Below are 20852 nucleotides of genomic sequence, written 5' to 3' on the forward strand. Positions count from 1 at the left end.
CACTTATAGTTCTAAGTAGTTGCACCAATAGTTCTAAGTAGTTGCACACATAGGTATAAGTAGTTGCATCTAGGTGTATGAATGTTGGCGAGTGGTTTTCAGGAGTATTACTACCCGCTGAACTCAGATCAATGAATGTTAACAAGACAAAATTACATGCACTTATAGGTGAAAGTAGGTGCACATATAGTTATAAGTAGTTGCACCTATAGTTATAAATAGTTGACATATAGTTTATAAGCACACCCAGGTGCATGAATGGTTGCGGAAAGTGAATGCTAACAAGGCAAAATTACATGCACTTATAGGTGAAAATAGGTGCACTTATAAGAGATTTTACTTGCACTTCGATGTTCAATTATTTACGAAAATGCCACCGCGTTTTTTTTTTAAGTTATTAGATCTGGACACGTGTCACGCGCTGATTCGTTCGCATTTCCTTCCTGGGCACTTATTCGCACATGAGTGCGTCCCTATATATATATATATATATATATATATATATATATATATATATATATATATATATATATATATATATATATTGCTACAATTTTTATCATTTAATGTTTTTATCCAAATAATTTAGGATAAATATAATGTAAAATAAGTCATATATTGAATTTTATACAAAAAAAAAAAATAATTAGTCATTTCAATTTTAAAAAGTTACAATTAAACACTTAACTTAGTGAAACTGTGCAATCAAATCCTTTTATTAGTAACTATCAATTTACCCGTCAAAAGACGATGACATAATTATTTTTATTTAATTTAACAAAATATCATTTTCGAGTAAAGAAAACAGCGACAATTGTGACCGCCGAGATCACCTTCTTCAAGTTGACAAGAAGGCAATTAACGAACACGTTCGTAGGTAGCTAATGTTCGGTGATGATATCGAAATTGATTTTTATAATAACTACGGAGTAGTATTGTGACAACCAAAAATTTAATTTTATAAATTCAATTTTAAGAAATTTTAAAATAGTCATTTTCACTCCATTAAATTTTTTTGAGATAAATTGGTATTTGAATAAATTATTTTGAGTTACATTTTAAATTAATTCAACACCAACATATTTTAATTCCAAAATTCTAAATTTTCGGGTACTTCGCGTATCAAGTTTTAAACTGAGAAACGTATCTGAGTGAGACCAGGAGAAATCTGAATCAAGTATTTGTCTAGAAATCATTTTTGGAAAAATTATCTTTCAACCCCAAACTACCTTAAATATCAATTCTAGCCATGATCCATGGAGTATGGTGAACCACACCACTCCAAGAGCTTTGCCTGAGACACTTTCTAGCCAAGCTTTTACCATTTTGCCCTCTACCAATCATTGTTGATTCACCTAGGGTTTTGAGCCACTATAAAATGAATAGTTATCAGACATTTGCCTCTTGATTCCATTCTTGGCTTCCCATTCATTTGCATCAGGAGAACAACACAGTAAGCCATTTTCCTCTCATCCAATCTTAGCTTTCCATTTCTTCATGTTTTCTTTGCTTTCATCTTTGAGGTTCTAGTCCTTAAGGTTGTTGTGTGGTTTGTTTGAGGTGTCTAGGAAGTGAAGGAGGTAGTAGATATCTTGGGAAGAAGGTGGAATCCCAGCCAAGAGAAGAAGTCTACAAAGGTATAACCACATGGACTCCCACTTTTAAGTTTTGGCTCTGTGAAGCCTTGTTTTCTTAGGTAGAAATGAGTAGAAATGTTAGGTTTTTGATGTGTTTGAGCTATGAAGTGATCTATTACTTGTCTATGATGTGTTGTTAATGTTTTGGAGGTGTTCGATTTGTCTGAGGTTGATTTACAGATGAAAAGAGATCATCTGGTGCACAAGCAGTGTGTACCAGATAAGGCAACGGCCCCAGCCAACGGCCTAACAAGGGGACCGTTGGCTAGAGCCGTGGCCAGCGGGGCCTACGGAACAGCCCTAGGAGAGGGCTGTTGCCTAGGGCCGGCAAGCTAGTGGCTTGAGGGGGCGGGCCTTGCTGAGCCCCGCCCCATGGATCGTGAGTTGCTCCTGTGCAGTGGCCAGGCTCTTGTGGCTCAGCTACGTGTCGTTTCGGACCAGGTGTCACGGGCCCTTGTGGCTCGGTACCTCGGGGCCGTCTTAACGCACGTTTTGGCTTTGATTTCGTTGAATTTGGATTAGAAATAAGCATGTTATGATGGAATTTGTGATGAAATTGCATCACAGTAATATTATTTGAGTTCACTGTCTTTGTTTTATCCTCCTGATGACTAAAATGTATATTATGTTCAATGGAATTTGAAGCCTATTTTGATGGTAGAAATGTACAGAGTATGTCTTTTTGCCAACAAACATGATTGTATGTTCTTGAGAGTTCACTGTGATATATAGATTTGAAGCATGTTGTTCAGTAAATTGCATTCCAAGTATATCATGTTTTAAAAGTGCATAAGTGGTCAACATGAGCCTAAGTATTATTTTCCAAAAATCTCATTTCCATGTGTAGAGCATCTTTATCTTGTCTTTCGAGAATGAGTTGAGAAGTATGTGCATGTGTTTTGCATAAGCTAAGTGTTGCATATATGAGATGCATGAGCGATATTTCTATATATATATCTATGGTGAGGAAAACCTTGTTTTGGAGGACTCGTTTGGACTACGTCCCCTCGGAAGAAAGAAATGGACATTGCAGTCCCAGTATATGTAACGCGGCGTATTTCCACTTTACGAGGTTGGAAACTGTTCGCCAGGCTTGGAATCCTGGTCAAGGGGTGTGCACGCTAAAAGTTCGATACCTGATTCCACAGATTTGAGTTTAGAACCAAGAGAGTGGTTCGGTGGATGAGAGGAGCATAGGTCGGCTAGAGGCCGTATCGGGATAGGTTCGTTCACTCTACAGTGAAGTTCCTACCTCATCCATTAGTAAAGAAAGAAAGCGAGTCATTGCGACTCTAAGAAAGCGAGTCATTGCGACTCTAAGAAAGAAAGCAAGCGAGTCCTTGTGGCTCTAAGAGACCTCCACAAAAACGTATTCTATTTTACAAACGAGTGTATAAGTATACTTATAGTTTGCACTAGATTGCATCACGAGAATGTTTGCACGAGATTGCATTTGAGTATAGTATTGCACGAGATTGCATAATGAGAATGTTTGCACGAGATTGCATTTGAATATAGTATTGCACGAGATTGCATAATGAGAATGTTGCACGAGATTGCATGATGAGAATGTTTGCACTAGATTGCATAATGGGAATGATTAACCGAGAATGTATATTGAGCATGATTGCTTTAAGTTGCATTTTGATGTCTTATATATCTAGTTTGCAAGATGAGAACTTGAAAGCATGGAGATAATTTCGTATTGATTGATAGCATGCAATTGTTTGATAGTATGAGTTCGTTATGAAGAGTTTTCTTATGAGAAATATGTGTTGGAGTGATTTTGTTGATATTATAGGTTGCGAGCATATAGAAAGTCTGTGATGTATCTTAAAGTTGTCTAAGTGTTGAGATTGCTTGATTAGAGTTTGTGATCAAATGTTTTTCCAAAGTATATACTGTAGTACTTTACATGGTTGGTGTGGTTATACTTAGCTTCGTGCTAATGGGTGTTTTCCTACTTGTCTACATGTTGTTTTGCAAAACCCCTTTCAGGTGGGCCCAACGTTTGAGAGTTGATCGAGTTAGATCAGACTAGCTTAGTAGATCTAGTAGTCTAAACTCTTATTATTATTATTATTATGATGTTTATTTGATGGATTGTAGACTTATGATGTTTATGTTTGGTGATAGACACCGGGGTGTTTTTCCCCTTATGACTTTAAATTAAGTAATTTAAATGTTAGTTTGACTTAATGATTTAGTTACATCATTAGCCTGTGCAATCACCATGGAGAGGTGGTTGTGGCGGTGACATTCCCACTAGTTTGTTATTTAAAATTGTTTATCCGCTGCTTAGTTTATCTTGATTTTGGTTTTAGAACTGTAATTAAGTTTACGAAAAGTGGGGTGTTACAAGTATTTTACCTGTGCGTTGCACGGAAATGATTTGTTATAATATGTTAAGAATATATATATCGATATACAATTGTGTAAATTATAACATTGAATATTATATAGTGCAATTCAATAATTGAGTTGGATCGATTATGTTTTCTGATGTTATCATTGCTAGAATTTGAGCAAATAATTGCCCAATTAATAGCCAACATGTATATATACGCATCCGGTGTTGAAACTTTAGACAATTTATATATAAATGTTTAGGATTTGTATTAATTAATTGGTCTAATTATCTCGTTGTCTAACAACTCCGTTATAGAAATTATTTGTACGAAAGATATATTTTCTAGGCATCTGATATATAGCAATCTTGTCATCTTTGTATAAAAAGAAAACATAATATAACTGTTTTGAATTACACATTATTAAAAACCTGTTTATAGACGACATTTGTAGTAGTAACAGAATTTTGTCCATCCTCGTCTAGAGGAGAAACTTCCTCATCACCGATCAGTAGATTGGCACGAAATCCTGAGCAAAGACTCAATACGGATGAAGGGAATCCGAGTAAAAAGAATGGTCATCAGATCACATATTCATGACCTCTAGATCAGTAGACAAATCCAACCACATGTCAGTATAGTCCAGTTAATAGACCACTATAGGTCCAAAACTTGATCTTACGATGGATTAATAAAAGCGAACAAATAAAATGGTCGTACCTGCAAGGTCGACTAAAAGTTTGGGTTAAACCCGACTTCAGAGACAGGTCGAAACCGACCAACCGCAACGCCTCACCATTTGACAATCGGTCCAGAGCTGAGGTATTAAAAACCAAGAAGTCCCCAATTTCGGAGCAAAATAAGATTACACTAAGACTCTAACCGACTGTAAACTAACTCCCTTGTGGAGTCGACCTTAACACCATAGGGAGTGGGGGGCTGGTAAGGGACGAGATCAACAAAAACGGATCACCGAAAACAAAAATATAAGATACCAAAAATAACTTCAAACCAACTGTTAAAATTGACACCGTCAAACCCGATCTAACGTAATGTAAACTGACAAAACCGACCTGGATCGGCACCAATCCTGGATTAAGACGTTCCGAACCTCAATGTACTCAATCGCCCAACCCGAGTCATATTAACACTAACAACCACCTCCTGTTCACCGATTAGACTCGGTCTTAGGCAGATCAATGAAAGGAAAGCCTAAAGTGGCAAGTAATGCATGCGCTCGGTGCAACGGGAGTCGGTATCTCGACCTTAAGGGGTTTGAGAATAGGTAAATAATATGAAACTCAAAACAAAAAATGTCCCACTCTCAGGCCCGATCAGAGTGAGACCAGAACCTAGATCGCGAAACTCTCGGCCCGAAGCGTCAGAATCACGAAAAAAGAATCGTTTTGGGGATAAATGGTTAAGCGTATTACGATCGGATAAACCAACCAAAAAAATTTAGAAGACATAAGCATACATAGAACTATGAGATTAGATAAAAGGCCTAAAGGGCACAAAATACTGTTGCTCAGCACAAGCGGGGCTGAGCTCTTGGAGTTCATACTAATGCCCGACACAACGGGGTTGGGCTCCTGAACTTAATCACTTCACTCCTGTGGGGGAGTCTTTTCCCTCTCGGCCTCTGGTTAGGTAGGGAGTCGCTCGGATGAGGCCGGCTGAGTGTAGGGAGCCGGGCCGGGATCAGCAACCTCTTCGGGCTGGACGCCGATGACCGCTGCCAAGTCATCGTCGTGTAAGGACTCAGCAAGTGCCTCCTTCACATCCATCTGCATCTTTCTCTAGCCGGTCAAGAGGCCCACCAGCCGTATTCCAACACCAATTTCTCCCCGACCTTTGTGCTCAACAACGCAAGGAAAAAGGGTTCGACGGTGGCCTGATCGGTGAAAATCCGAGTAGCCAGGAGCCACGGCATCGTCTAGAAGCGATGACGAGGCCTTTTAATCCGCTACAACTGTGGTGATCTTCTTATTGGCTGCTTCGGCTCTCTTTTTGGTCGCTTCGACTTTGCCCCCGAGCTCACGGATCTTACCATCCCGATGAGCGAAAGACTTCTTGATCGCGTCCATCTCCTTGTGGTAGAGGTTCTTGGCGGCTTTGGCACCGCAGAACATGTTGGCCAGCGTGCAACCCATTTGCAAAAGCATGGTCAGAGTACGCTACGAATTAAAATTGAATAAGCCAAGAAGGTCGGGAAAAGTATACCTGGATGAGGTCCCGAGCACCCCACTCCTCAACCCCGTTGCTGGTCCAGTCGGCCGTGCTCTCCAAGGCCGGTAACACTGCGTTGATTTTGTCTAGGAGGGCTGCAGGTTAGTTCCCCCTAAGAGTAAGGCATCGATTATGGGCGTGTTGTCGGGGGAATCTGCCATTTTTTCTGTTTGGATCGAGCTTCTTCCCCCGAATTCGTAGCCGGATCCTTACCTCTTTTGGTGTAAGCTTTGAAGACCGTACGGTCAGGGGCTGAGCCCGTCGGAACGATGGTTGTTAGCAGTAGGCTGGTCGGGATTGAAGGCTCAACCTCGGTAGTGCGGGTTTTCTTGGCACCTAAGGTGATCTTAGCACGGGGAGCTCTGGGGGTCGTGGTCGTGGCTTCGAATGTCTCTTCCAAACTCATTTCTGCAAAACCAAGCATCGAAAGTTTGAGAATGACAAAAACGTTACAAGTTTATTTATCCTAGATAGTAAAAGGTAAAACCTCCTAAATCCGATTCGGTTGTTTTCGAGGGAACGACTACGGTGACCTCATTCGTCACGTGAATGTATTTCTTCTTGGGGTTATCTCAAGGTATGAAACAACCAGTAATTGTAGAATGCACAAGAAATCATCTCGGCCTGAGCAGTCAAACTCGTGGTCGGGGACGAGTAAATGTGCCTCTTAAATTGAGAATTCCAGATGTTCGGGACCGGCAGCCGCCATTTGTATTCAATGGAAAATAACTGATTCTTCCATCCCTTATTTTTTTCGGGCATGTTAAATATGTTGCAAGTCAGTCCCTTCAATTGAATCATAAGGAACCCCTCTCCCCTTCGTGCTTCGGTGTCAAGGCCTGAACCAAGAATAAGAAACGGAACAGTTCGAGTGTACAAGGAATGTTGTGCCGAGCACAAATCTAGTGGGAAGCATGCTAGGATGCGATGAGCGTTCGGGCAAAATTGCTCAAGCAAGACCCCATAGAATCGTAAGAAGGCCGAAAGAAAGGGCGTGAATGGAAGGGAAATTGGGGCTTTCAAAGACTCCAAATGGAACCCGATCCAATCCACTTTATGGCGCTCAATGATATTGCCAAGATTGCGTCGGCAGTCATATCTAGCCCGGCTATCTAGGAGACTGAATAGATCTTGCAGCTCGGCAAGAGTGTAACACCCCCTAAAACCATGCTAATTAAAGCCTTAAAACATGCAGATATCTAAACCAAAACATCAAACACAGCGGAAGACTGAAAGAGAAAATATATAAACAAAAGAAACGGGGTGCTATGCCACGCTCACCCAAGGGTGAACGCACAGGCTAAATCTGCATTTTTTAAAGTCTACAACCATCCAAACAAAGTACTAAATCTAGATTGGCTCACAGGCCACCAAACATAAGAGGAGAGCTATACTAGCTTGCACTAAACCGCGCACTCGTCTAAGCATCACCTGAAAGAAGCATATATAACATGGGACGACGTCCGGTCAGCGAATAATGCTGGTAACCCACCAATGCATGTGAAATATCATACATAGATAAGGTATAAGTTTGTAAAGCCATTTTCGAAACGGAATACATATATATAAGTCCAAAACCAAGAGTAATAGTCAACACAAGACTCAAACACTCTCAACAAGAACACGAGAACACATCCCAAGACTACAAAGAACAACAACAACTCACAAGAAGTCTCAAGGTATAATCTATCATCACACAATAGATTAATACCCGACATGCATAACTCAATGATTAAAGACACAACAAACGGAAACATATGCCAAGGCAACACATGTCTTTGTGACTACACACGTCACAAGAAGAGAACTCACAACAATGGCTACACAAGCCCTCGTGACATCACCCATCACGAGTTGATATGCCTTCCTTATGCCCAGTTCCAACCTTATGGCTACCCCCAACCTTATATCTTCTTCCAACCATTACCTCCAGGACCCCTGTACTTCTTAGTCCAACCTTTTCGCTCCTGGGACCGTCGTCCCCCACCAACAAACCACCAATAAAACCACCAATTTCATAGTACGCGAGGGTACCGATCACACACACGACAACACATGCCACCCAAGAAATATGTGAACCCATCACTCAGGTCACAAACTCCATAATCGCGTCATGGCCACCACGAGGACCACTGCAATACCTTGGTGACTAGTGTCCCATACCACTAATCGTGCAATCCAGGTAAAGCCACACACACATCACACCACAACAGGAATCAATCAACCGATCACAACGAAGATATAAAACCATACTCAATCAAGGAATGGATCACAGTCCAACAACAACAACGATGAATAACACAAGTTATCATCAACCATTAAGAAGGTACAAACAACACACACGCTAGTATTTAAACACCGAACTAGCATGATCATCAAACGGATAAACCAAACGTAGTTCCGAGGAACACACAAGACTCATCACGGTTCAACGAAACATAATGTTGAACACTTAGCACGATTCAAGACACCAAAACATACATGGATACCTACCATATAGATCTAGACATATGAAACATCAAGAAGACACTCAAATAGTTCCACAAAAGAACATCGGGAAGTCAATAGACCGAATACCGAGTCAAAAGAATCACGGGGAACAAATCCCCGCCAATCACCAAAGTGTACCTCGCGGGTGGACCCCGGGTAGAACCCTACCCGCGGTTCCGCCCGCGGGTACCAACCCACGAAGCCTTTGTACCCCGCAGGTAGGCGGCGGGTAGACCCCTTGCCCGCCGTTCTGCCCGCGGGTACGTAACCTTGTACAAAATAATCCCTTCGGGGATTTTCATCTCCAAACTTAAATTCAAGTCCAAAACATGCCAAATCTCACCAAATACAACAAAATGACTTGAATCAAAGGAATAGCCAAGCAATGGCATACAAGAACCCTAAACACAAGCTCTAGATATGTATTTTCACAAGTAAATGCATAAACACTCACATTTCATAGCAAAATCACATGTAGAATCCAATAAATATTCATATAGGTAAGCAAAATAGGTTTTGTAGAGCATGGGTTACCTCTTGTAGACAAAAACCTTCACTTAACACCTCACCAAGCTCCTATCAAAGCTCACATTCCAAACCCACTTCAAGAACACACCAAAAGATCATAAAGATTCTATCTTTAAGAAAAGACACCTAAGAAAACACTAAAAACACAAGATGAACATGGATCTTACCCTCCTAGATGCCCAAATGTATGAAAGGTATAATCTTGGAGACAACTCTTGAAGTTTTGGCAAGGCTTCAATCTTGGCTTGGAAGAAAAGCTATCTACCTTTTTAAAGAGAAGGTGGAGCTAGAATTTTGGAAAGTGTAAGGAAAGAAATGAGGGTGTTCTTACTAGGTTAGCTTACAATACTAACACAGGGTGAAAGGTCAAGAATACCCTTACTAACATGAAGAGGTGTAAGGGAATAAGGGAACTCCTTACAAAGCTCAAGGTACAACTTTGACTTTGGGGTTGACTAGTCAATTACTAGTCCCTGACTATTGAATTTCAGGTATTTAAGGAATTAAATTACAAATTGAAATAGGATTAATTATTTAATTAATCCCTTAATCAAATTCGGATTTCGGGGTGTCACAAAGGGTCAATAAGGGTTGATAAGTCCAGACTTGTTTTTCATTGAGAAATTTATGGTTCCCACTGGTCAGGGTGGGGCTTGGATTTGAGGTGAAGGGTTAGAAGAGGGTCGGGGCGCAATCGGGACTTATGGAGAAGTGTGGACAGAAGTTACACGGGTTAGGGGGCTTGCATCCTCGAGATGGTTTGTCATGGGTGCAACCGGTCTCTCAAGTGGCTGGTCCACAATGGTGCCTGCGAATCCCCTTGGACCTCTAAGAATTTCTCAATATCTTCAGTGACGGTGTCATATGACGACGCCAAGAACGAGCTCACTTCAACCATGGCATCGTAGTCCCTGACAAAGATGATCTGGCTATCCGAGTCGGTCATGGTACCCCTTCCATTAGAAAAAGAGGAGGGGGGGGGGGGGGGGGGGCAAGACGTTTAGTACGGGGGGTAACTGAAAAAATTGTTAAAGCCTAAGGCCGAAGAGGTTTAAACCCTAGGAGCTAAGGATCGAGCTCTTACCAAGAAATATTATTGGATGCGCTTGAAGAGAGGAGACTTTGCTGAAATACTTCCGATTTAGCTCGGGATGCCCTACTCTTGATCGGGTGGCTCTAGAATCATTTGCAAAAGAAAGCGTGATTATGGCCCGCTACAATGCTGTATTCATAGGCAAGAGAGGCAGGAAAGTTTGAAATTCAAAATGGATCCCTAGGTGTTTACCCGCAACACGACAAGTGGCATGCGAATTAATCCGAGCGGTGATATGCACGATTTACCATGGACCAACGTTGCACCAGATCCCGGCCTGGCTAAAAGCACTCTGATTTTAATTTACTCCCGAATCTTATAGTTCGAGCCCCTAGCCACGTTACCTTGACTCAGGACACGAACAAAGGGGGGGGGGGGGGGGGGGGGGGGGCTACTTGATAGGGAATATATCTCGATAGGTTGACCTGTATGTGCTGAGGATCTGACCACCCAAGTGGTTCGGATCCTTCCATGACCAGATCCAACTTTGGTATAATACTAACTGACCCGGCCCGGAGACTATGGTATTTATTGGCTAGAGAGCTCCTGCCTTTACTCTTTTATGCTTGGCCCCGACCTGAGTGCTCGGATCTGGCCCCCAAACACCTATGCTTGACCTTTAAAGGTCAACGTCGACAGTAGCACTCAAGCTTGCCCAATGATTGCTGGTTAGTTAGGTATCTCGCTCCATGTGGACGCATCTCTTCAGCCATCAGGGTCATTGACTGCATGGAAGACACGTGTCACGCATGCCGATCCCGCGGCATGTGTACCCATTTTTCTTCTATAAATACCATGTTATACGCTTGCAAAGGGGTGGACTTTAATTTTTGGTCTCTCTCTAGAACAATGAGGAACTCGGGAACCTCCGGCCTTTGGTCGTAACAATCCCGGGTTGCCGCCATTTCCAAATACAATATTCGATAAGATATGAATACTTATACCCGGTGAAATTTACCATGCACATCAATGTCATTCTCAAAATAGTGCTACAATTATCAAGCCCAAACAGTAATCTTTAACATGTTGTCCAAAATAGGTTTCAAAGACAACTACCAAATCACAAGCTTTTAATTTTTTTTTTTGGGAAATATATTTATGGTAATATATACAAAATTATTATCATTATAAATGATAAATTAACCAAATAATGGTAAAAACTGAGTAATTGTCATTATACACTAAAATTCTCCATAATGTTACAAATATATATTATTAATGGACATTATTAGTATTTATTTTTGTAACGGTTGAAACGGTTTCCGGAATTTATTGTATAGATTATCTTGTACCCTATATATAATGTACCATTGTACAGAATGTATGTAGAATGAATATGAGATTCTCCTTTTTCTCTCTATTCTATTTTTCCTTTTAACACGTTATCAGCCTTTGCTCTACCATCTCTGTAATCGAGTCGAGTGGTCCGATCGAAATCCTAGCAGTCCGTTGAACGCCCAATTGTCGGCAATTATGGAATTGATAAAGGGGATGGCGTTGCTTCTTCGTTGCGACTGCAGGACGGTGTCAGATTGGCAATCGGCCGCTGACAAATAATCACGGAGAAGATGTGTAACCCCCAATGGGGTCTGAAGTCGAGTCGCCCACCAAACGCCCTCCATTAGCCAGCCTCTTTTGCTTCAGCTTCTCCAGTCGAGCATGCTCCTGGTTGCGGATGGACCAGCGGCGGTCACCGTCTCTGTAGCTCATAGTTCCGCGCTTTTGAAAATGAGGTATATTGTGACTTGCACGAACCATGAAGGGTCCTTATATAGCCCTATGGAAGCGAATACCTAGGCGAGAATCACGGAAGAAATTGTGACTGACATAACTGAACCGGATTAGACGGAGGGCGTGAATCTCTGTCAGAGATTAGTTCCATCAAATCCGCTTGGGAAAAGCAAGATTCGCACGCCGCGCAGAAAAGATTAGATTCACCCGAGATATGGGGAATCTTGCAGATGTCAGACTGAAAAAAGGCCTGACGATGTGGCCGACTCCTCAACCAGTCGGCCGGAAGGATACACGACAAGTACGAAATATAAGACAAGGCGGAAAAATAGCATTTTATTGAAAAGAGAGGGGTACAACGAGTCGGGAGCTTATTACAACAAGAAATAATTAAAATGCTCCTAAGTAAGCCCCTCGGAAATATGAAGCCGACACTGGTCGAGGTGATCACTCGCCGGGTGAAGAGGAGTCGCCTCCAAAGAACATTCCCCCCGATGGCCCAGGGGGAGAGGGACAGAACGAATCCCAGAAGGACGACATGAGTGGTAGGTCCACAGGCTCCTCGTCATCAGGATACGTCTCCAAGTAACGAGCGTAATCCTCATCATCCATCAGGCCCGTGACTGGCCCGTCCGGGTCATCCAGTGGGATAGAGAACGTCATGCGAAAAGTCAATTGTTCAGGGACGGCCACCTCCACGAAGGGCCCATCTTGAGAAATCACCCTGGCGGTTGTTGGAGTCGGCGGGCGGAGCAAAGATGGCACGACCTCTCGCTGAGGCTGGGTCGGCGGCTGAGGAGGTGGCACCAACAGGAGATCTCCGAGAAGTCGGTCGAGGAGCTTTCTTCTTGCTTTCCCTCTCAGGTCGAGTCCGCTTCGAAGGGAGGGGACGTCGAGGAGAGCCGAAATCGATCCGCTTCCCTTTTAGAGGTGAGCGACCCATGGTGGACCAGTGGATAAGATGAGGAGAGTGTGAGACCATTTATAGGAGCTACACAGAGCTAGGAGAATCCAAACGGTCCCGTTGAATCCGGGAAGATGGCAGAGAATCCGGGCGTCATAAGGGATATTGAATGCATGGATCCGGGGACTGAAAGAGACGATCAGTTACTACTTTTCCAAATCTGGATCAGCGGGCCGGATGAGGAAAAGTGAGGGACTAGTTGATGGGGTGAGAACCCCAGCCCAAGAAGGGAACCCAAGACAAGGAACGTAGGCTAGCAGTGAAAGAAGCCCAGTGAAAGCTTGGGCCGAGTCCAGGAGTCGGCCCAGGCCCAAGTCCATGAAGAGACGGCTCAGAGCCATTAAGCGAGCGTTGAGAAGCCTCATTTAAAAAGACCCGGCCCCGGAGCCGTTGGAGGCATTCAAAGCAAGACTCGGTCAGACTGTTACGGATTTGATGAGCCATTGGCCGATCCGGTAACGACGCCCAACGGCTCAGTGGTTGTAATTAGCCTTGAAGTCAGCCATTAATGGCTTTCAAGTCGGTAAGAGGGGAGCCTGCTATATAAAGGCTCCTCCATCCTTGTAACTGAGACAGGTTCATCCCAGGCGAAAAGAGAGACACACTCGAAGCCATTAGAAGTACTTCCTTTTCTTTTACAACCCTGTGTGAAAGGTGAATCCACCAACTAAGGTTGTGTTGGACCTCCCTGGGCCCGAAAACCCAAAAACCAACAATCTCCATAATACCAAGTTTCAAAACTGGTTGTACTATATTTACCCCATTGTCCTATAAAGGAACAATAAAGATTGTATTGCACAAATGATAACAGGATATATAATGAAATCCTTTTGACTAGACATTATGATGTCAATATTATACATGCGTGAGCTCCAGAAGAGTCACAAGATTATTATAGAGTATTCATTCTATTGACAGTTGTACATATTTATTTACTAAATTTCCCTATATATTTTGGAAATTTAGTGTATGGACTTAAAGATTGTTATCTTGAGGGGGAGTATCATTTTACATGAATCAATCCTAAAGATTGAGTCTTGACGACTAATGATTGTACTCTTTTCCTTAGCTAAGCTTTTTCCATACTGGGTTTCCTTAGCTTAAGGTTTTTAATGAGACAATCAGTACAATATATGTTCTTACATATATCATGTACTCTTTTCTTCAACTAGGTTTTTCGCACGTGATTTTCCTAGTGAAGTTTTTAATGAGGCATGAATGTATTTAAATATACTATCGATATACCTTGTACTCTTTTCTTGTTTAGGTTTTTCCCACAGGGTTTTCTTAGCAAGTTTTTAACGAAGCAAGGTTGTGGACAAATAATGTCCAAGGGGAGTGTTACAAATATATATTATTAATGGACATTATTAGTATTTATTCTTGTAACGGTTGAAACGGTTTGTGGAATTTATTGTATAGATTATCATGTACCCTGTATATAATGTACCATTGTACAGAATGTATGTAGAATGAATATGAGATTCCCTTTTTCTCTCTATTCTATTTTTCCTTTTAACACATAACAATTTAAAATTATTTTATAAAATAAGTAATAAATTAATATTACTCCATAACTTATCCATATATAGTATATGTTCAACCAACAAAATATAAATTAGAGCATCAAACAGACATTCTAGTCAAAGCTATCCTCCATGAGCTTCAAAAATTCTCCAACATCAATCCTCCCATCTTTGTTTTCATCAAAGGCCTTGATCATCCCTCTGCAATCTTGTTGCGAAAACTCACAAAACCCCATCCTGAACAGGAGTTTCCCCAGATCTTTTTCATCTATGTACCCATCCCCATCCTCATCAAACATGTCAAATGTTTCCTTAATTTCCTCGAAACTAGGCTCGCTTTCATCAAACAAATGCGAAACCTCTTCCAAACAAACGCCTGTGTTTATCAATCTGTCCACTACCCTCTCTATGTCTTCTTCCCCAAACAGCTCATCACCATTATTTTCTCTGCATTCTTCAACACCATCAACAATGGCTTTGTTACGCCTGGAAAACAAGCAATATTGGGGTAAAGAAAACAGGAAGAGAATGGGGCGGAGTATAAGTGAAAAGAAAGTGCAAAAATCTTGAAATGAAGCAATGATACTAAGAATGATGCATGCTAAGGCAACCTTAAGTAGATCAGTTGCCTTACTGGTCAAAAGTGTGAAACCAGCTATAGAGAAGGCGATTATTTTTTCCATTACAATATAATTAACAACTTTTGCTAGCAGCTTAATTGGAAGGCTGTATATATATAGAGGGAAGCTGGGAACCGAGTCAATCAAAACTTCAAAAGTCGTCGTGGAAATTTTGGTGTAATACACTGAAAGCGTAACAAATCTTCCAACAACTTTGAAAAATATATAAATATATAATCCGGTTCATATAGAATCCCTTTAACAATCGTGTGCCTTCGTTTTTTTATTTGGATAACTTAGATTTGATTTTTTAAGATGAAATCAATGATTTTTTTTTTTTTTTTTTTTTTTTAAGTGGGGTAGTGTTTTTTTTTTTTTTTTTTTTTTTTTTTTTTTTAAACTCCCGGAGATGTGATCATATTTGTTTCCTATTTTCTTGGATCATCATCTTTGTGAATTGGAGTTGTGATTTCTTCATTATCCATCGAGTATTCGTCTATGGAAAACATTTTTTTCTACTTGTTTTTTTTTTTTTAATATAATATTGTATGTATTTGGATGTTGATGTATATGTACACATTCTGGGTATACATAGTATGGTTGTGCATTCCGTTGTGTTGATTGTGCAATTCCGTATTGTGAGTTGTGCATTGTAGGCTCATAAGGTACAAAATTTCATAACACAGGACACATACACATTTTATATATTTACTTGTTTTTCAAATTTATTTAGGTGCATAATTTGTGTTCATAGACACATAATTTTACAGCACAAAACACATAAATTCATAACATAAGACACAATTATTAATTTTTTCTAAGTATATAATTTATTCTCATAAGGTATAGAATTTCATAACGCAAGATAAAAAAACCATAATGTTAAACATAAACACATAATAAACTAGAGTTTACATACAAGAACTTTGATCCATATGATGTGGGTTGTTTAACTGTGTACGTTACGCTTGTGACGTTGTCATGGAAACTTTATGATGGTTTCGGTAAGCACAAGCTTTCTTTATTGTCACGGTTGACAGGACAATACGGAAACGGTGTTTTATCGACTTTCATGGAAATGGTGTTTGGAGTTTGGACCAAGACTTCAGTCCACAAGTACATTATTATACCCAGGCCCCAACTGCTGGTAAGTTTCTAAACAATGTCTTATCTTCTTATCCCCTCAAATATCTCTCACTTTAAAAAATGAATTTCACTTCTACATTAGTTAATTTGCAAAGCATTTATTATTCATACTACATTCTTACAAATTCAATCAATTTTTAAAAGTAATCGCAATTTCACATCACTTTAAAAAATTAATATTTTTTTCGATAAATATTATTTTCTCTTCAACATTATTAATTTATTTCAATATATAAATTACATTTAAATATTCAAAATAACAAAAATGAAAATAAAAAAAACATATATATTTTTTATTTACATATAATAAAGAATCAAAAATTTACACAAAAAATAAAAATAAAGCAAACAAAATAAACAAAAAAAAACTAATAAATAAAATTAAAAAAAAAACAAAATAAATAAACAAACCAATTTTTTTTTTTTTAAAAGATACAAAAGATGCGACAGCTTTTATACTGGGTTGCAAATTTGCAACCCAAATCAGCAATAAAAAATTATATAAATGTGAATTGTCCATGCCACAGCATCTTGCCAATGTGAAATTTGCAGGGATAATCCCAGCCTAAGTATTCATCATTTTTGCTTCTCTCATATGACTTCACATCTTTAATTTATGACCTTGTTTGGCAATTCGCTATTAACGACTAGCGAATAGTGGTTAGTGAATTGTGTTAACTATTTTGATCAGCAGATTATTTTAACGATTCATAGAAAGATGTTTGGTAAAATTAACTATTTATGATTAACGATTAACATGTCAAAAGACACATATGAACATGCGTATATTTTATAAAAATAATTCATTAATTATTAATTATATGATAATTTCTAATTAAATAAATAAAAAATAATTCTTAATTCTTTAATATTTTTTCTATTTTTTTGAATGTTACTGGCTCTATTACATTATAGTATCTGTTCATATACTTTCTCAACCTACTGAAACACAAAGAACCAATAACACCTCCACTGAGGCTCGAACTCGTAATATTCTAAATGGAAGTCCAACCTGGGTACCATTAGACCACATAGTCTTAGTGAAGGATATTTTATCTAATTATATTTTAAATAATAATTATTATTATTTATAATTTTTATATAATATAATAAAAAGGAAAATGTAAAAAAAAAAAAAAAAAAGAAGCAAAATCATAATTTGCAAACCGCCAAAGCCAAACGCTGCAAATTGCCATGTTTACGAAGTTGACGGTTTTCCTTCAAAACGCTGTCTAAATCCACTATTAACCAAGCGAAGTTAGGCGTTTTGATCAGGTCAAAGCGTTAAAACCGTCAAATCTGCCAAAGTTTGATCAAAACACCATTTACCAAAAAAGGGCTATGTAATGAAGCTATCATTTAGTAATATTCTCTCATTCTAAAAAGTGAATGCACATCGTCAAATTTAAAATTCTTTTACTATATATTTTTTTTACATCATTAAAATACTCTATCATTTTTAAAAAATGTTACATTTTTACATAAACTTGCAAGTGTCCGCATTATAGAGATGGGACCTCCTTATATAAATAGGAAGAATAGTTGATTTGATTATTTAATGCCAATTATCATAAAGTTAAATTTATGACACTTCGAACTAGTTGTTGGCCTGCTGCGACCGTCGATCAAGACACCAAGTTGTGATCCTCGTCCGTCACTCCATCAGAGCCTCAGAGATCGTAGGTAATTTTCATTTTGTTAATTTTATTATTAAAAAAGCAATTAATTTATTCAAATCACACAACAAATTGATGTGAGAACTACCTCACAATGTCCTTGTTTGACAATCAGCAGTTAACGGTTAGCGTTAGCGGATTATACTAGCGGATTTGACCAACGAATTTATTTAATTATTAACATTGGGTAGAAAAAATGACCGCCAAATTATTAAATCAAATGAATGGTTCATATTGTTCAGGTTTTAATTTTTTCTTTTAAGATTTTCTAATTTATCCTTAATTATATGATTATCCATTTAACTTTTCCGTTAATTCACCGTTAGTCTAATTCTAATATTAAAGTCTAATATAGAATTATAACTACACGATTAATCTAATTCTAATATTAAAGTCTTAATAGAACTTAACCACAAATCCTAATGTCGGAATCTCCTCAAAAAATATTAGTATATATTTAATATTCTATGTCCTAATTTTTATTTGTTCTCCCTTATGTCCCGTATTTGGTTTCAACCATACCTATACAATTATTTTATTGACAATTATAATCAATCTTGACTATATTATCTTGCATTTGTAAACTTAGAATTACCTATTTAACCCGCACGAGCTTAGCTCAATGGTTTAGTTGGTAGTATTTGGGAGAAGAAACGAAGGTTTGAACCTCGGCGGCGGCAGTGCGGGAATTATGTCCAAAGTGGGCAGATTCCTTGTGCGTATCAGCATTTGGCCCTGTCTGCTGAACCATTGAGTCACCGTGATTTACAACTTCCCACAATGCTGTGTCGGGTCGGAGTGTGGGGGGCCCTTGGGGTTGGGGACTCAACCTTTGGGAGAAGAATTACCTATTTAAATATGCAAATTCAACATTCAATTATCTATGCATGAACAATTTCAATATAATCATGTCTTAATATACTTTAAAGTACTTATTTAAAAAAAGCATTGGGCATTATCCCAATCGCGCAATGCGCGTAAAAAACTAGTTTTTACATAGCATTATAGAGATGGGGACCTCCTTATATAAATAGGAAGAATAGTTGATTTGATTATTTAATGCCAATTATCATAAAGTTAAATTTATGACACTTCGAACTAGTTGTTGGCCTGCTGCGACGATCAAGACACCAAGTTGTGATCCTCGTCCATCACTCCATCAGAGCCTCAGAGATCGTAGGTAATTTTCATTTTGTTAATTTTATTATTAAAAAAGCAATTAATTTATTGTTAACAAATACTCAAATAGAAAATTTCTATTTTCATCTTTGAAAATTGAAATTGTGCCCATGTCTACTTCCTTACTGCCTTTATGCATTTATGATTTATGACATTTGTTTTGTATATTCATAGTTGTATTTTTTATGTACTAGTTTTGTTTGATATAATATTATTTTGCTAGTTTTATTATTGTTTTAAGTGTAATTATGTAAAATTTTAATTATAACTTATTAATTTTATTTATCTATCAATCATTATAATAAAGCAGTAACTTTCTCCCTGAAACAGTTTCTCACCTACTCCCGCCTAGACTATACTGCATCGTTTTAAGTTATTAGTTATATGTGTCGAATTGATTGTGTTCACATACCTTTGGGTTTCTAATGTGCATTATCCGGCTACTATGTTCGGTTACCAAGTAAAATAAATAGACTTCTACTAATTGAAGAGTTCTAATGATAACCTAAACCTAAATATAAATTTATATATATATATATATATATATATATATATATATATATACACCTACAGACATACAGATAGACACATACATATTTTACATTGTATATATATAGTACTAAATGCTTCGAAATAATCAGCTGTTGATTGTGTACGTTACGCTTGTGTAGTTGTCATGAAAACTTTATGATGGTTTCGGTAAGCACAAGATTTCTTTATTATTGTCACGGTTGACAGGACAATACGGAAACGGTGTTTTATTAACTTTCATGGAAATGGTGTTTAATTTGGACTTTGGACCAAGTCTTCAGTCCACAAGTATATATATACCCAGGCCCCAGCTGTTGGTAATAAGTTTCTAGCCAATGTCTTGTCTCATAAGTATTCATCATTTTTCCTTAGATGTTGGGGTCTGAAATTTTCCTGGAAATTGGAAACTCGTGTTTAAGCCTAGCTTAACGCCCAATATATCTTAAGTCACTATTTATCATCTTTGGACACCCAGCACCACTAATGCAACCACAAAAATCGTATTATTTTTAGTTTGCGAGTTATTACACAAAAATGAAATTTACCTAGTACACATTATTTGATAGCGAAAGTAGGGATGTGTTTGGTTCGCACATGGGAATCAGAATCGAAATGAGAATCAAATACTTGGTAATAGTAATCATTCCAATTTCACCATACTACCAATAGTACAAAATATGTTGATTATCCACTAATCAAGTATTTTGCATGTTTACGATATATTATAACGATGTATCAAAAATCTCTCTCTAGAGTTCTGCCTCCTTGCTAGGGTTTCGAAAATTTTCTTGCTTTCTCTTCGTCGATTCACGGGCGAAAGTTACTGCTTGGAGAGTAACGACGGCAACGGCCACTAGTACAGAAACAGTCATTCGCGTCCAAAGTAAAGCCTCATTCGCGTCCAAAGTAGCTGGGACGCAGATGTCGGGGACGCGAATTGTATATACAATTCGCGTCCAAAGCTACTTTGGACGCGAAAAACGATTAATCGCGTCCAAAGTTGAAGAACTTTGGACGCGATTTATCCGATCTGACTGTTGACTACTGACTTTTCGCGTCCAAAGTTGGTTAACTTTGGACGCGAAAAGTCAGTAAATCGCGTCCAAAGTTCTTCGACTTTGGACGCGATTTATCATTTTGTTTTAATAAAATGA

At 38.7% G+C, this 20852-nt stretch overlaps 1 protein-coding gene across 1 annotated transcript; it reads right to left on the minus strand.

Annotated features, from left to right (window-relative positions):
* Positions 1-14614: 14614 nt before the first annotated feature.
* LOC109193501 (probable calcium-binding protein CML47) lies at positions 14615-15246 on the minus strand. The gene has a single exon (XM_019344341.1). The coding sequence runs from the start codon at positions 15227-15229 to the stop codon at positions 14660-14662; it is 570 nt and encodes a 189-aa protein (XP_019199886.1). The 5' UTR covers positions 15230-15246; the 3' UTR covers positions 14615-14659.
* Between the last annotated feature and the right edge of the window lie 5606 nt (positions 15247-20852).

This window comes from Ipomoea nil, unplaced genomic scaffold, assembly GCF_001879475.1.
Source record: "Ipomoea nil cultivar Tokyo-kokei standard unplaced genomic scaffold, Asagao_1.1 scaffold1895, whole genome shotgun sequence".
Lineage (NCBI taxonomy): Eukaryota > Viridiplantae > Streptophyta > Magnoliopsida > Solanales > Convolvulaceae > Ipomoea > Ipomoea nil.